At 48.4% G+C, this 14,777-nt stretch overlaps 1 protein-coding gene across 2 annotated transcripts in view; it reads left to right on the top strand.

The window, feature by feature from the left end:
* Positions 1–14,777, top strand: part of LOC140119808 (uncharacterized) — a 59,498-nt gene that overhangs the window by 18,106 nt on the left and 26,615 nt on the right. The window contains exons 1-2 of one of the 2 annotated variants that reach the window (XM_072139210.1): positions 8,113–8,294; positions 8,390–8,502. In XM_072139210.1, the coding sequence (XP_071995311.1) occupies positions 8,418–8,502 (85 nt within the window). In that variant the 5' untranslated portion in view covers positions 8,113–8,294; positions 8,390–8,417. Of the gene's footprint in view, positions 1–8,112; positions 8,295–8,378; positions 8,503–14,777 lie in introns of those variants that run through there. The other variant, XM_072139209.1, reaches the window with a different exon arrangement.

Here is a 14,777-nt window from a genome sequence, read left to right as displayed (position 1 = left end):
CCCTTTAAAATTCCTACAGCCAAAGTGCACGCACCCAGCACTCTGATGGGGAAGTGGATCCAGGAGAGGTGAGTCCGAGGGGTCTGGAGCGGGGGCACACGGAGGACCACGAGTGCGCCCGTAATCCGAGACAGGAATTGCAGGAGCACCCGTGACACTTTCTCTTAGGGTGAAGACACACATGGCGTCTTTAGTCCGTTTTTGGGCTGTTTTTAGTTAGTGCGTTTTCAGATCGTTAAAAAACGCATGCGTTTTTGACCAGTTTGAATTAAGATAATTGCTCAAACCTGTCAAAAACGCTTTTTTGAAAAACGCATGCGTTTTTAACGATCTGAAAATGCACTAACTAAAAACAGCCCAAAAACGGACTAAAAACGGCATGTGTGTCTTCACCCTTAGAATGTTCGCCTAAGGGTGAAGACACACATGGCGTTTTTAGGCGGCGTATAACAGGGCGACCGCGGCGTATAACAGGGTGAGACGTGTGATCAGAGGTCGCTCCGAGCGCCGGTGTTACAGCTTATGCGCCGTCACTTACTATCTGCACCTTCTGTGTGACTTTCATCATCACATCTCTATACACTGCAGCTTCCTGTAATCCCGAGAGGCCCCGCCCCTCAGTGACATCACACTCCCAGGGTCACATGACTAGTGGATAGTGCGCGGGAGCCCCGCCCCTCAGTGACATCACACTCCCCGGGTCACATGACTAGTGTATGAGGAAGTGTGTGAGGTAGAGAGTGTCCTGCACTGAGGAGAGAAGAGGTAAGTGACCAGAGGAGGGACTACAACTCCCAGCATGCTCCAGGAGCACACACTATATGGAGGGACTACAACTCCCAGCATGCTCCAGGAGCACACACACTACATGGAGGGACTACAACTCCCAGCATGCTCCAGGAGCACACACACTACATGGAGGGACTACAACTCCCAGCATGCTCCAGGAGCACACACACTATATGGAGGGACTACAACTCCCAGTATGCTCCAGGAGCACACACACTATATGGAGGGACTACAACTCCCAGCATGCTCAAGGAGCACACACACTATATGCATGGACTACAACTCCCAGCATGCTCCAGGAGCACACACACTATATGGAGGGACTACAACTCCCAGTATGCTCCAGGAGCACACACACTATATGGAGGGACTACAACTCCCAGCATGCTCCAGGAGCGCACACACTATATGGAGGGACTACAACTCCCAGCATGCTCCAGGAGCACACACACTATATGAAGGGACTACAACTCCCAGGATGCTCCAGGAGCACACACACTACATGGAGGGACTACAACTCCCAGCATGCTCCAGGAGCACACACACTACATGGAGGGACTACAACTCCCAGCATGCTCCAGGAGCACACACACTATATGGAGGGACTACAACTCCCAGCATGCTCCAGGAGCACACACACTATATGGAGGGACTACAACTCCCAGCATGCTCCAGGAGCGCACACACTATATGGAGGGACTACAACTCCCAGCATGCTGCAGGAGCACACACACTATAAGGAGGGACTACAGCTCCCAGCATGCTCCAGGAGCACACACACTATATGGAGGGACTACAACTCCCAGCATGCTCCAGGAGCGCACACACTATATGGAGGGACTACAACTCCCAGCATGCTCCAGGAGCACACACACTATATGGAGGAACTACAACTCCCAGCATGCTCCAGGAGCACACACACTATAAGGAGGGACTACAACTCCCAGCATGCTCCAGGTCCCTCCATGTGGGGTCCAGTATGTGCTATTAGTGAGGAGCGGCACAGTCCAGCGCCATCACTCCTCCCTCAGTCCAGTGACCTCCCCTCCAGTGTCTGGAGAATCCCCATCTGTCACATCACACATGTCATGGACACAATTGCTTCATATAGAATAATAATCTTTATCTATATGTCGCCATCATACTCTGTAGCTTTACAAATCATAGGAGACAAATATAATAAAACATGACAGAGCACAAACATTCATATGGAACAATAGGAGAGATGGCCCTGATCACAAGAGCTTACAGTCTATGAGGATGAGGGGGTGACACAAGAGCTTACAGTCTATGAGGATGAGAGGGTGACACAAGAGCTTACAGTCTATGAGGATGAGGGGGTGACACAAGAGCTTACAGTCTATGAGGATGAGGGGGTGACACAAGAGCTTACAGTCTATGAGGATGAGGGGGGACACAAGAGCTTACAGTCTATGAGGATGAGGGGAGGGACACAAGAGCTTACAGTCTATGAGGATGAGGGGGGACACAAGAGCTTACAGTCTATGAGGATGAGGGGGTGACACAAGAGCTTACAGTCTATGAGGATGAGGGGGGACACAAGAGCTTACAGTCTATGAGGATGAGGGGGTGACACAAGAGCTTACAGTCTATGAGGATGAGGGGGTGACACAAGAGCTTACAGTCTATGAGGATGAGGGGGTGACACAAGAGCTTACAGTCTATGAGGATGATGGAGGACACAAGAGCTTACAGTCTATGAGGATGAGGGGGGACACAAGAGCTTACAGTCTATGAGGATGAGGAGGTGACACAAGAGCTTACAGTCTATGAGGATGAGGGGGGAGCACAAGAGATTACAGTCTATGAGGATGAGGGGGACACAAGAGCTTACAGTCTATGAGGATGAGGGGGACACAAGAGCTTACAGTCTATGAGGATGAGGGGGTGACACAAGAGCTCACAGTCTATGACAGTGGTGGCGAACCTATGGCACTGGTGCCAGAGATGGCACTCGGAGGCATCTCTGTGGGCACACAGGATGTCTCCCAGGCACAGAGTTTGCCAGACATGGCATCTTCCCGCAGTCTCAGGCAGTCCAAGTAGTGCCCTGCTATTTTAAAGTGACCCCTCCTGTGCTGATTGCTCCTGTCAAGGAGAAATTGACCATAAGGGTCTTTTGATTCACAAGGCTTTAACCATCCTCGTCCACGTTGCAAAGGTGAGTTCCGAATTAAATGAGTCTGTGTCCAGCGCTGGAATTTGACTAACTTGAATGAAAAGACAAGACCTGTCCTTGCAGGAAGTTAGCAACAAGACTGATAAGTTTATTGAGGGACCGACATTTATAGAAAACTATAAGGCACTTTACATAAGGCGTGTAATTAGGAAAGCAGCAACTATAATTGGGTGTTCTCACCCAGGAAATGTAACACTATTGGATGTAAGCACACAAAGGAGTCTAATACTATTGGCTACATGCAAATACTGAAACTTCCCAGGTGCTCGCCTGGATACCTTCCTCTAGGTGGTGCTAGCGAGCACTAGGTCTTTGTGTGCTTTGCTCAGGGATGAACCCACCCAAACTTCAGATGCATAGGCTGACACTTTGCCTTTAAGATGACGTCACAGACGCCATCTTAAAGGTAAACCCTCCAGGCTTCTCTGGGGTCCCGATCGGACCCCAGAGGAGCCAAAACAGCGATCGCCCCCCCCCCCCCCCCCCGAAAACGGTGCGGGGGGCCGATCGTGGGGTAAAGACCCCCAGAAGGCATGTTAAATGCCGCGGTCGCGTTGACCGCGGCATTTAACGGGTTAAACACCTGCGATCGGAGCCCACTCCGACCGCGGGTGTTAGCCGGGGATGTCAGCGGTAAATTACCGCTGAAATCCCGCAGCTAACGATGCCGGTTCGGCTGCTATACAGCGCTGAACCGGCATCGGCTCTGCGCAGTAGCTGTACTGCGCTGAGCGCTAATCACGGGACTCAGCGCAGTACAGCTACGGCGCAGAGCGCTAAGGGGTTAAAAGCATCTCGGGTATAATTTACAAATCTCTGTTGATTATAATAGATATAGTTAATCCAATCAACATTTTTGTTAATAGTTATCTGGGGACTGATGGACTGTAGACCTGCCCATATCTGATTACGGGCCTTGAATTCATCTGGGACCCCCCTTGGTACTCCTACCGTGTGTATATAAATGTTATCATCTAGTGACCCCTTGAGTGCCTCTCCCTTTGACCTCCATGTTCCCTTGGAATTCTCTACCTTTTCTTGATGTGCCTGATCAAACTTATCCCTGGGAATTGCGAGGAAGGGATGCACAAATTTTACCACAGCACACTCACCTTCCCAACCTCTAGGTAGGCCTGACCTGATTCTTCCATCTCCGCAAATCCAAAACATGATGGACACTGCTAACACATAATTACCCGTGTTGTTGATGTTAACGTACGTCTGGTTGCACCAACCGTAGGTAAAGTTTCCTACCTTGGGAGCAATCTGGTCAGCCCTATAGATGCATAGGTAGTCCTGGTTGGGGTGTCCCAGAGCTCCAGCCGTGGGCTTATAATGGGGCAGTGTATGGTACTCGGTGGTTATGGGTTTACACTTAGCAGAGGGAGAGGTTTTGTTTTGGTACAGAGACATAAGGCATGCAAAAGGACTGTCTTGGTCAGAGGATGGAGTAGCAGGGAAACGAACGGACAACAGTGAATTCCTAGCCATACCACACACAATACAGTCGGTCTTGTTTTGACTAGCTGCACTGTACTTTATCCACTCCACCCAAGCATTTACTGTTCCGAACCCAGTCTCTATGGCTAGATTATCCTCATAGGTGGGGTTTTGAAGAGTTTGATATATGGGATTTCGTAACATAACATTGTTTGACTCTGCCTGTTTCAGGAGGAGGTAAGAAGTTGAATTCCTCATATCTCTTATCCAGAACTTTCCTTTCAGACCCGAATCACCCCTCTAAAACCTTATAAAATACTCCCCCTCATCTTGTGGTATGGGGTTAACTATCCTTCAGGGTCCTATTCAGTATTACCTCCCCTTTTGGTCACGCCTTTTGAAGCTTCCCACTCTTCCTCAGTGAGAACTGGTCGGATGTGGGCAGTCTGTGTAGTCTGTTCGTCACAGTTGTATGGGGGTGGTCTACCAGAGGGCTCCTGGTACCATCCTCTCTTCCCATCCACCTTTGTCCAACTCTTTGTCATTATCTCCCTACTTACATCAAGCCAGCCTTCTGCCTGGGTGTGCCACTTTTTGTCTTTGAGCCAGCCGCCATTTTCATCAAGTGCTGTCTCCCACCTTTGCACACTCAGGGGATCATCTAACATACCCAAAAACTTCAATACCTCATTACCCACTCTTTACCTTTCCTGTGTGACACTATGTCAGTTGCCTTTTTAGGCCTGCAGTGTCCAGCTACAGTCTTACTTTGCTCACTACCCATTTTGTGGAATCTGTGGAATACCTGATTTTGTTCAAGGGCTATAGATATCCTCCGTAAATACAGCTCCAGACTACCCCGCTACCTATCAGTAAGTACAAATTAGAGACCTTCACACAATGTTTCAGAAATCAAGGAGTTAACGCTCAACTGTAAAATTCCCGTCAGTGTCCCTCCTGTCTCTACTGTCCTTTCCGCATCACGGGGCCGATCCCAATCCCGAAGGAATGGTCGTAAATTTGGCCAGAATTTGTCTCTGCAAACTTCCAGATTCTATCAGCGCTTACATGAACAAAAATCTCAACACCATCACAAACTCTCTGAACTATCTCAACAATCCACAAGAGGGCACTGCAGACCTTTTTCTACAATATACACAGGTTCTCTCAGGTCTCAAAGAGTTTTATAATCTCACTTTGCAAGGGTCCTTTATCATCATTACAGTGAATTCAGGTTATAGTGACAAGTTTAAATAAATTGCACACACACAGGCAACCTTACTCTGTCTAACCAATCCATGAATTGAAGTGACCTATCAAGGTAATTTTGAAATTCCTTACCTCGGGTGCACCATTGTCAGTTCAGTTCACAAGAGCGGCACAGACTAATATGAAGCTTGCCTCAGTGGTCAGCTGTCCACACCTGAGCCCCGCGTCGGGCATCGGTCTTTTGATTCACGAGGCTTTAACCATCCTCATCCACGTTGCAAAGGTGAGTTCCGAATTAAATGAGTCTGTGTCCAGCACTAGAATTTGACTAACTTGAAAGAAAAGACAAACCTGTCCTTGCAGAAAGTTAGCTCACAACAAGACTGATAAGTTTATTGTGGGACCGACATTTATAGAAAACCATAAGGCACTTTACATAAGGCGTGTAATTAGAAAAGCAGCAACTATAATTGGGTGTTCTCACCCAGGAAATGTAATACTATTTGGTAACTTCACACAAAGGAGTCTAATACTATTGGCTACATGCAAATACTGAAACTTCCCAGGTATTCACCTGGATACCTTCCTCTAGGTGGTGCTAGCGAGCACTAAGTCTTTGTGTGCTTTGCTCAGGGATGAACCCCATCCTACTTCAGTTATCACTACACAAAGTTATATGAAATGAATACTGAATCTTTAAAATGTCCGACAATATGTAAAATGGCGTCTGAGTCCAGTGTAATATCTTTAACAGTCCTATCCGAAGAGTGTAAAGGTGTGGACAGGGTCGGATTGGAGCTCCAAGATTCCGGATAGCAGTTTGTTTGTTCCTTCCTAAATTGTAGTGTTGGCACTTTGGGAAAAGCTAGTGTTTTTTGGGTCTCATTTTGGGCACTCGATCTCTAAAATGTTCGCCATCACTGGTCTATGAGGATGAGGGGGTGACACAAGAGCTTACAGTCTATGAGGGTGGGGGGGGCACAAGAGCTTACAGTCTATGAGGATGGGGGGTGACACAAGAGCTTACAGTCTATGAGGATGAGGAGGTGACACAGGAGCTTACAGTCTATGAGGATGAGGAGGTGAAACAGGAGCTTACAGTCTGTGAGAATGAGGAGGTGACACAAGAGCTTACAAGTATTAAGTATTAGCCTGTTAGAAGTCTTGGAGATGTGAGTGGGAGGTCCGCACTAGGGTAGAGGTTAATCTAAGATCACTGGCGGATCTAAGAGCACAAGTTGGGCGATAGACTGAGATGAGAGAGGAGAGGTAGGGGGGTGCAGCAGTATGCAGAGCTTTGTGGATGTGGGTTATTATTTTAAACTGTATTCGAAAGGAGACTGGCAGCCAGTGCAGTGACTGTCATGAACTGGTGGCATCTTTGAAGCCTGGCTTCTGCATTAAGAATAGATTGGAGAGAGTTTGGTGACTGGAAGACTGGTAAGTAGGGAGTTACAGTAGTCTAGACGAGAGTGAATCAGAGCAGCAGTTAGCATTCTACAAGTTTCAAATGTGAGAAATGGTCGGATTCTGGAGATGTTTCTGAGATGAATTCGGCGAAGAGCGAGCAAGAGATTGAATATATGGTGCAAAGGAGAGGTCAGAGTCCAGCACAACCCCAAGACAGCGGGGTTGGTCCCACAAACTGAATTGGAGAGGTTAGGTTATAGATTTTGCTCTTAGTTCTTCTCGTGTTTCCTCAGGTTCTATAGATACAGGACTCCCAGAGGTTTCTCCTAAAGATGATCCTTTCCATCAATGATCCACCAGGGATCCGGGAGAAGGACAGAGAGCAGATGGTGGCCAGGATCCAAGATCTCACCCTGGAGATGATCTCCTTGATAACCGGAGAGGTGAGAGTTTTCCAGGACACGGCTCTTATCTCTAGGAATAACAGTGGGAAATGACTGGAGAGGTGAAGGATTCTTAGGATCTATGTAGTGATCAGTGTCTCCCCATATACAGGATTACACAGTAGTGAAGAAGTCGTCTGGTGAGTGTGTGACCCCCCGTGTGTCAGGAGGATGGACCCAGAGCCCCATCACCGAGCCTCCACCTCATTCACTGATACATGAGCAGAAGATCCTAGAACTTACCTCCAGGATCACTGAGCTGCTGAGCGGAGAGGTGAGCGCTGCCGGGAATGCTGGGACATTGTACAATAACACAAGGGAGGTGTCTGGGTGATGACTGTGTCATTGTGGGTGTCAGGTTTCTATAAGGTGTCAGGACGTCACTGTCTATTTCTCCATGGAGGAGTGGGAGTATATAGAAGGACACAAGGACCAGTACAAGGACATCATGATGGAGAAGGACAGAAACCAACTGATTTCAAGGATTCTGGAGCTCACCCTGGAGATGGTCTCCTTGATAACCGGAGAGGTGAGAGTCTCCCAGGACACGGCTCTTATCTCTAGGAATAACAGCGGGAAATGACTGGAGAGGTGAAGGATTCTTAGGATCTATGTAGTGATCAGTGTCTCCCCATACACAGGATTACACAGTAGTGAAGAAGTCGTCTGGTGAGTGTGTGACCCCCCGTGTGTCAGGAGGATGGACCCAGAGCCCCATCACCGAGCCTCCACCTCATTCACTGATACATGAGCAGAAGATCCTAGAACTTACCTCCAGGATCACTGAGCTACTGAGCGGAGAGGTGAGTGCTGCCGGGAATGCTGGGACATTGTACAATTACACAAGGGAGGTGTCTGGGTGAAGACTGTGTCATTGTGTGTGTCAGGTTCCTTTAAGGTGTCAGGACGTCGCTGTCTATTTCTCCATGGAGGAGTGGGAGTATATAGAAGGACACAAGGATCAGTACAATGACATCATGATGGAGGACCACCAGCCCCTCACATCACCAGGTAAGAGTAGAGCTTTGTGATTATAAGGACAGACCAGTAACAGGCAGCGGGCTTAACTTAGTAGCAAAATTTCGGTTCCTTAGGAAGTCCCCTTAAGAGTTCTTGCAGGGGTGCATCTAGCTGAGCAATCTTTGGGATAAACCGCCCGTAGTAGCTGACAAATTCCAAGAAGGTCTTGACATTCTGGATTGTAGACTGGGTAAGGCAGATGTGGACAGCTTCGATCTTCTCAGGGTCTGGCTCAATTCCATCAGTACTCACCAACTTTCCTAGGTACTTTACACTAGGCTGTAGCAGATGGCACTTAGATAGTTTTATCTTTAACCCATGCTGGGTCAGGATTTGGAACACTTGAGCCAGATGTTAGAGGTGATCCTCATAGGTTTTGGAGTAGATGATAATGTTGTCTGTTAAAGTAGGACGGTTTCAAATCATGTTGTTGAATTCGAAGAGGCCGATTCTGGTGGTGAAAACAGTCTTCTCCCTATTTTCAGGCACCATGGCCACTTGCCAGTAGCCACTGGTCAGGTCAAGGGTGGAAAAAAAGCAGCTGACCCTAGGGCTGCGACAGATTCCTTGATTTGCGGCAGATAGGCGTCTTCATCTGCTGTACAAGCTTCTTCACCTCTTGATAACAGGCAGGAGGGATTGGCCAGTATCTCTCCTTAATAGGAGGGTGAAAACCAGTGGGGATGGTATGCTGTATCAAGGTGGTGTGCCCAAAGTCTGACGGGTGTTTACTGTAAGCCTGGTGGTGTTGCATGACGACCTCCAGTACACCTTGCACCTGATCAGCATGAGTGATTTCATCAGCTGGTAGCTCAAGCCACCAGGATTGCTCAGTTGGTTTCGCCTACAGCACTTCGGTTGACTTCCAACTGTTGTGAGGTGGACAGGGAGGTTTCCACAAAGTTTTCGGGGTTAACACGGAAGAGGGTGGCAACAGCTTGGTATCTTCTCAGATCCACCAGGGAGTCTCCCACATTCAACAGCCGAATAGGTACTTGTCCTTGGGATAGAGGGACCATGCTTCTGGCTGCCAAAATGGGAAGGTCTTCATCGGCTGTTAAGGGTTCTACCAAGGCTTGGTAGTCTTGACCTTGATTATCTATGCATACTTGGCACCATACCAACGTCTCAGTCCCGGGCTGTAGTCGGACAGATTCGGGATCTGCAAATCTCTCAGTCGGGCCGGCAAACTTCTGTTACCCTGCCAGGACTTGCATTGTCTCTTTAATCACCTTCCTGGAGTCACTGGGCATGAATGGTAGGGAATTCTGGAGAGCTTTCAGCACTTCTGGGTAGCAGTGGTGGAGGACATTGGTACCTAACACCAGGGAGAAGTTACCGTCTTCAGGCACTTGCGTTACCACTGTGCCTTTTCTTGATAGCTCGGTATCTCCAATGACTACAGTGGGCTCCCAGTAGATACGTATGAGTACAGTTTTCCTATTAGTAGCAATGATGTTCAGGTAAGCCTCTGGAGGTTGTAGCAGGGATGCTCCTCTTCAGCATTTCTCAAAGGTGGCACTCCGGATAGTGGTCACCTGAGAGCCGGTGTCGATTTAGACCAGTAGGGTCACTCCATTGATGGTCACAGGAACCATGGGGTGAGTGCCCACAAACCTTGGCATCCAGTTGGAATCTTAGGGATTTTAGAGGTTCATCCCTTGAAGATCCTCCTGTAGCTTCAAGGGTTTGTTAATTAACCGACCGCATTAGTTCTCATGTCCGTATCGGTGACAGAAGCCACATTGCAGCCTCAGTTCTCTTCAACTACAGGTGTTATGGCTGTAAGGAAGTAGCAAGTGGTTTCTCATCGTATCTGCCAGGACAGTGACCTGCTCTACCAGAACAGCAGCTTCTTTGGACACCGGAGGTGGTGTCACCAGCTGGGCTGGGGAAGAGGCTAGAGCAGCATCTTTCAAGGGCTCAGACTCCTCTTGGGGCTTAACAGGCAGACTTTCTCCAAAGATGTCGATGGTAATCTCCTTAAACTCCAGGAAAGAAGCCTATGGATGATAGCCTTCCAAGTCTCCTGCAAGGAAAGGGCAAAGTCTCTAAGGGATTCTTGGGGCTTCTGTCTTTTCCCAAAGAATTTCTGCTTCAGCTCAGAGACTTCTCAAAGGTGGTGCGCAGCCTATTGAGGATTTGAGCCACATTCTGACGTTCTGCCCAAGGCCAAGACTTGACCCAACGAAGAACAGGTCCCTTTAACTGACCAGTTATGATGCCCACTTTCTGTTTCTCTGTGAGAGAGTACAGGGTGAAGGTGGCTAGTATCGTTACCCTAAATTCAGAAAGGGTGTGTAGCTTCCCTTCATAGTGGGGCAACCAGGGGGCCCTGTGGTAGTAAGGCATAGTCAGGGGCATACCTATGGTAGCACTGGTAGTAGTCTAGGCAGGCTTTATGGGGCGTTTGGTAGACTCTGATGTCCTGATGATGGCTGTAGCTTCAGCACGGTCTCCTCTTCCTGATCTGACATGGTTCTGCTAGTTGGAGGGGCTAGGAGGCGTAGGAATGTTGCTATGGGCGATGGCTAGCAATCGTCCACAGCCTGGCAGGTCTCCAGCAGATAGTGTGTGCACGAAAATGGAGGGAGAGGCTGAAAGGTTTCTCCCTGGGGAAACCCCAATGTGTAGGGATCCCTGGTGATGAAGGATGGGGGCGCCCGTGATGGTGTACAGCCTTATTCAGGGATCACTCAGAGGCATGTTGGTGAAGAATAACTTACAGTTCTTTATTAGAACAGGCAACGGCCTTAACAGCAGCAAAACTTCAGCTGGATGATGGTAGCTGTTTGGAGTTCTGATCCTCAGGAAGGTATGCTCACAGCCTGGTGAATAGCTTCAGGCTTCAGTTCTGGTAGGGATGGAACAGAGTCCTGATGGTGGAGCTCTGCTCCGGGCCTAGTCTTCTAACTGGCCAAGGTGTCGGGCAGCTTGCCAATCGCACCAGTGCTTCCTTTGCAAGATCTAGGAACAGACAACTCTGACCTCTTGGGCTGACGGATTTCTCACACCAAGAGCTCCCACTCACAAGGGGTTTTATTAGAGGTAGTAAGCCCTTACTCCTTCCTTATACCAATTATAAAATATATAATTGGATAATGCATTTAACTCATGACCTCACAGGCAGAATCTTACAGCTGCAATTACCAAGTTTCTCATGCTAGAGACCTGCGCAGGCTCACCAGACATGGAGAGGGATAATTTTGAAATGCCTATTTACCCTGTGCATGGATGTTGCAACAGTAATGTGCTAAAACACATTGCACAGATCTACTGATGTGAATCCTGACATCCTGTGATATACTTGTTGGTCGGAGATCAGAATGCCTACCTGGAGCTTCGGTGATTGTTGCTGTCTGCTCCAGTGGCCCTACTGATCTTGGAAGCCTGCCCTAACACACAGCCTCCTGCCAGGGACATTGACAGTGTTAGCCATCTGGAGAGCTGGTGCGAAGGTTAGGTGAGCATACATCTGTCAGAGGATCACTAGCCACTGAACTAATGTCTCCATCTTTTTCCCCCCAACAGCAGCCATCTTAGCTACTGCATGGGATATGAGCTGGAGCCTGAAGTGCTCCGGTACACAGTCCCCCCTGAAAATTCTGATGCTCCAATTGCTATAATATAACAAAATAGCACATTCTCTAATTCAATGTTATTAACAAAAACACAGCATTTCACAGATATTATTCCAACCTCTCTCTATCAGTCCTGGCGTTTATATTTTGGTTGTCCCTGGATACGACCATAAACTCCTGACTATGGACTGGCTGATTCCTCTGGCATGAACAGCTTTCTTATACTGCATGGGGTGGAGCAGTAGGCAGAGAGCATTACAGACACAGGCACTTCCTGTCCAGCAGCAGCTCTACAGACACGATATGGATTGCACTTTCGTCAGACTGTTCACGGCTTTTGGGATTTGCGCACCTTTGACAGGTATTTAACAGGGGTTTGCGCTGGGATTGTGTTGCACGTGATCGGACTGTGGCGCAGCTGCACTAATTTTTTATGCGACAGAAAATGGGGAGCCGTGCCATTGGACGATCCGACTGATTCTGACTGAGCGCAGGATTTAATTTTCAAATTGTGTCGCAAGACAACGCAGTTACTTACACCAGGAAGAAGAAGGTGAACTCCGTCGGACCTGAGCGGGGAAGCGACACATGCAGGATATTGGGCGCATGATCTTAGTGAATCGCGGCACAGTGTATGATCATCGGACAATGCACTTTAGTGAACTCCGAGGGACCTGGTAAGTAAGCGTGCCCCAATGACTCGAAAAGAGGTTGTAGAAGTACTGGCCTTCCTACCCCAGCAAAAAGGGGCGCAGATGATCCACCAATACTCCAAGATGGGGAAAGGTTTGCAAGAGACAGTACAGGGGCACCTCCGCCAAAAACACCGGCAAGGCCTCCGTTGAATCCTCTGCCCATGCAGAGACCATGATGAAGAAGTGAGGTAATTAAAACTACAGCTAAAATATTTCTGTGGTCACCGGTTACAAACCGATACTCCCTCGTCACACTCCATAGCCACACTCTGATGAACCCACTATTACAGATGTATTCGTGGCGGTCTCACAGTGCGGTTCTGCCTTGCTTTCTATGAACGCTCATATAGGCAGCCTGACTGCGGACATCAATGTGATTCGTCATCGTCTGAGAAAGGTTAATAAGAGGGTAAATGCAGTGGAAGACTTAGAGGACCATAAAGAAATGAAAAGCATGGCTCATAATATTATTCTCTAAAGTCAGACAACTTGGAGAATCACTTATGGGGGAATAAACTGCATATGGTGGCCATTCCGGAGAATGCAGAGGGATAAGTATCCGGTATCCCTAATGCAGAGTCTGCTGCATGAAAATATGGGTCAAGAGTAGAGATGGGCGAATTTGTTGGAATTCAATTCGACCCGATTCGCCAAATTTAAAAAAAAAATTCAATGCGGCCGGAATCGAATCATGACGAATCACATTAAAAAACAGGCATTTCCTGGCTGCAGAGAGCCTGTAGGGTGTTGTAGAACGTTGTGCCATGCTTAAATATGCATAGGGAGCACGGTTTGGTGTGTTTTAGTATGACACGCACATGACAGCCGCCGCTCTTAGAATCGCTTCACTCTTCACTTCCATGTGCACTTACAGAGGCCAACTTCCCCAAATAAGTGAAGTGGGAATGCAGCCTGACAAGGTAACGTCTGTACTAGCTCGAAAGGACTGAGCTGAGGGCCAAGATCCCACTATAACATCACAGAGTGCACTCTTTTTACACTGACATCAGATGATTCCATAGATTACGACAGAACCTGTTCTGTTTCACGCGGATACTTGTTGAGATCCCCCAAAAGAGTGCAGAGGGTGTCCGCAGTAATTCTGCATTGACATCATTGATCATTTTGCCCTTCTCTTCATCTGTCAGTGTCCGCTTTGAATCAGTCAATAATCTATCAGTATTGCTAAAGCCAAATACAAACAGGAGTTGATCCAAAACAGAGATGACCAGTAAATGTGATATTTGCACGTCCTCTGTGTTCTGTATCCACTCCTGCTTTTGACTTTCAAACCTGAAGATGAAAAACCAAACATGATGGAGGGTGAAAACAGCATTATGGAAATCACAGGGTGTTCCAGGGAGACATCGGTCAGTTGGCAGCAGCATGAGTAGGCTGCAGAGTGGCACAATGACAAATTCTGGAGGTGAGAGCAACATGGTAAGCCACAGTGTGGCACAATGGTAGAGCGAGCAGGTGGCAGCAGGAGGTCAGAGAGTGGCACAATGACAAATTCTGGAGCTGGCAGCAACATGGTAGGCCACAGAGTGGCACAATGCCAGCGGCGCCCCCCCCCCCCCCATTTCTGAGAGGGTGTGGAAGAGAGCTTCACCCCAGTGAAGGAATGCAGGACTTTCATGTGTGGAGCTGTGACCGGAGGATGCCAGAAAGTGTAGCCGGTGAGGGTGCGCCTCTGCCAGCATGCTCCGGTGTCGTGCCATGGAGGCTGAGGCCCACAAGTGTCAGCAGGGTGCAGCATGCTCGCTCAACCCGTCTTGTGGGCCTGGAGCTCGTCTAGAGTGTGAGCCTTGCTGTGGGCATGGACATTGGGCTGGAAGCGGCTGCTTCCAGGGTGGCCGGGAGAAGCATGCTGGCTCCTGCTGAACTAGCAGCACCATTTAAATTTGAATTTGAAGATTAGAGACGCCACATGCATCATTCATTACAAATCAGAGTGGCACAATGACAATTTCTTTAGGTGGCAGCAACA

The sequence above is a fragment of the Engystomops pustulosus genome, chromosome 2, assembly GCF_040894005.1.
Source record: "Engystomops pustulosus chromosome 2, aEngPut4.maternal, whole genome shotgun sequence".
Taxonomy (NCBI): Eukaryota; Metazoa; Chordata; class Amphibia; order Anura; family Leptodactylidae; genus Engystomops; species Engystomops pustulosus.
This window is presented reverse-complemented; position numbering and strand designations above follow the sequence as displayed.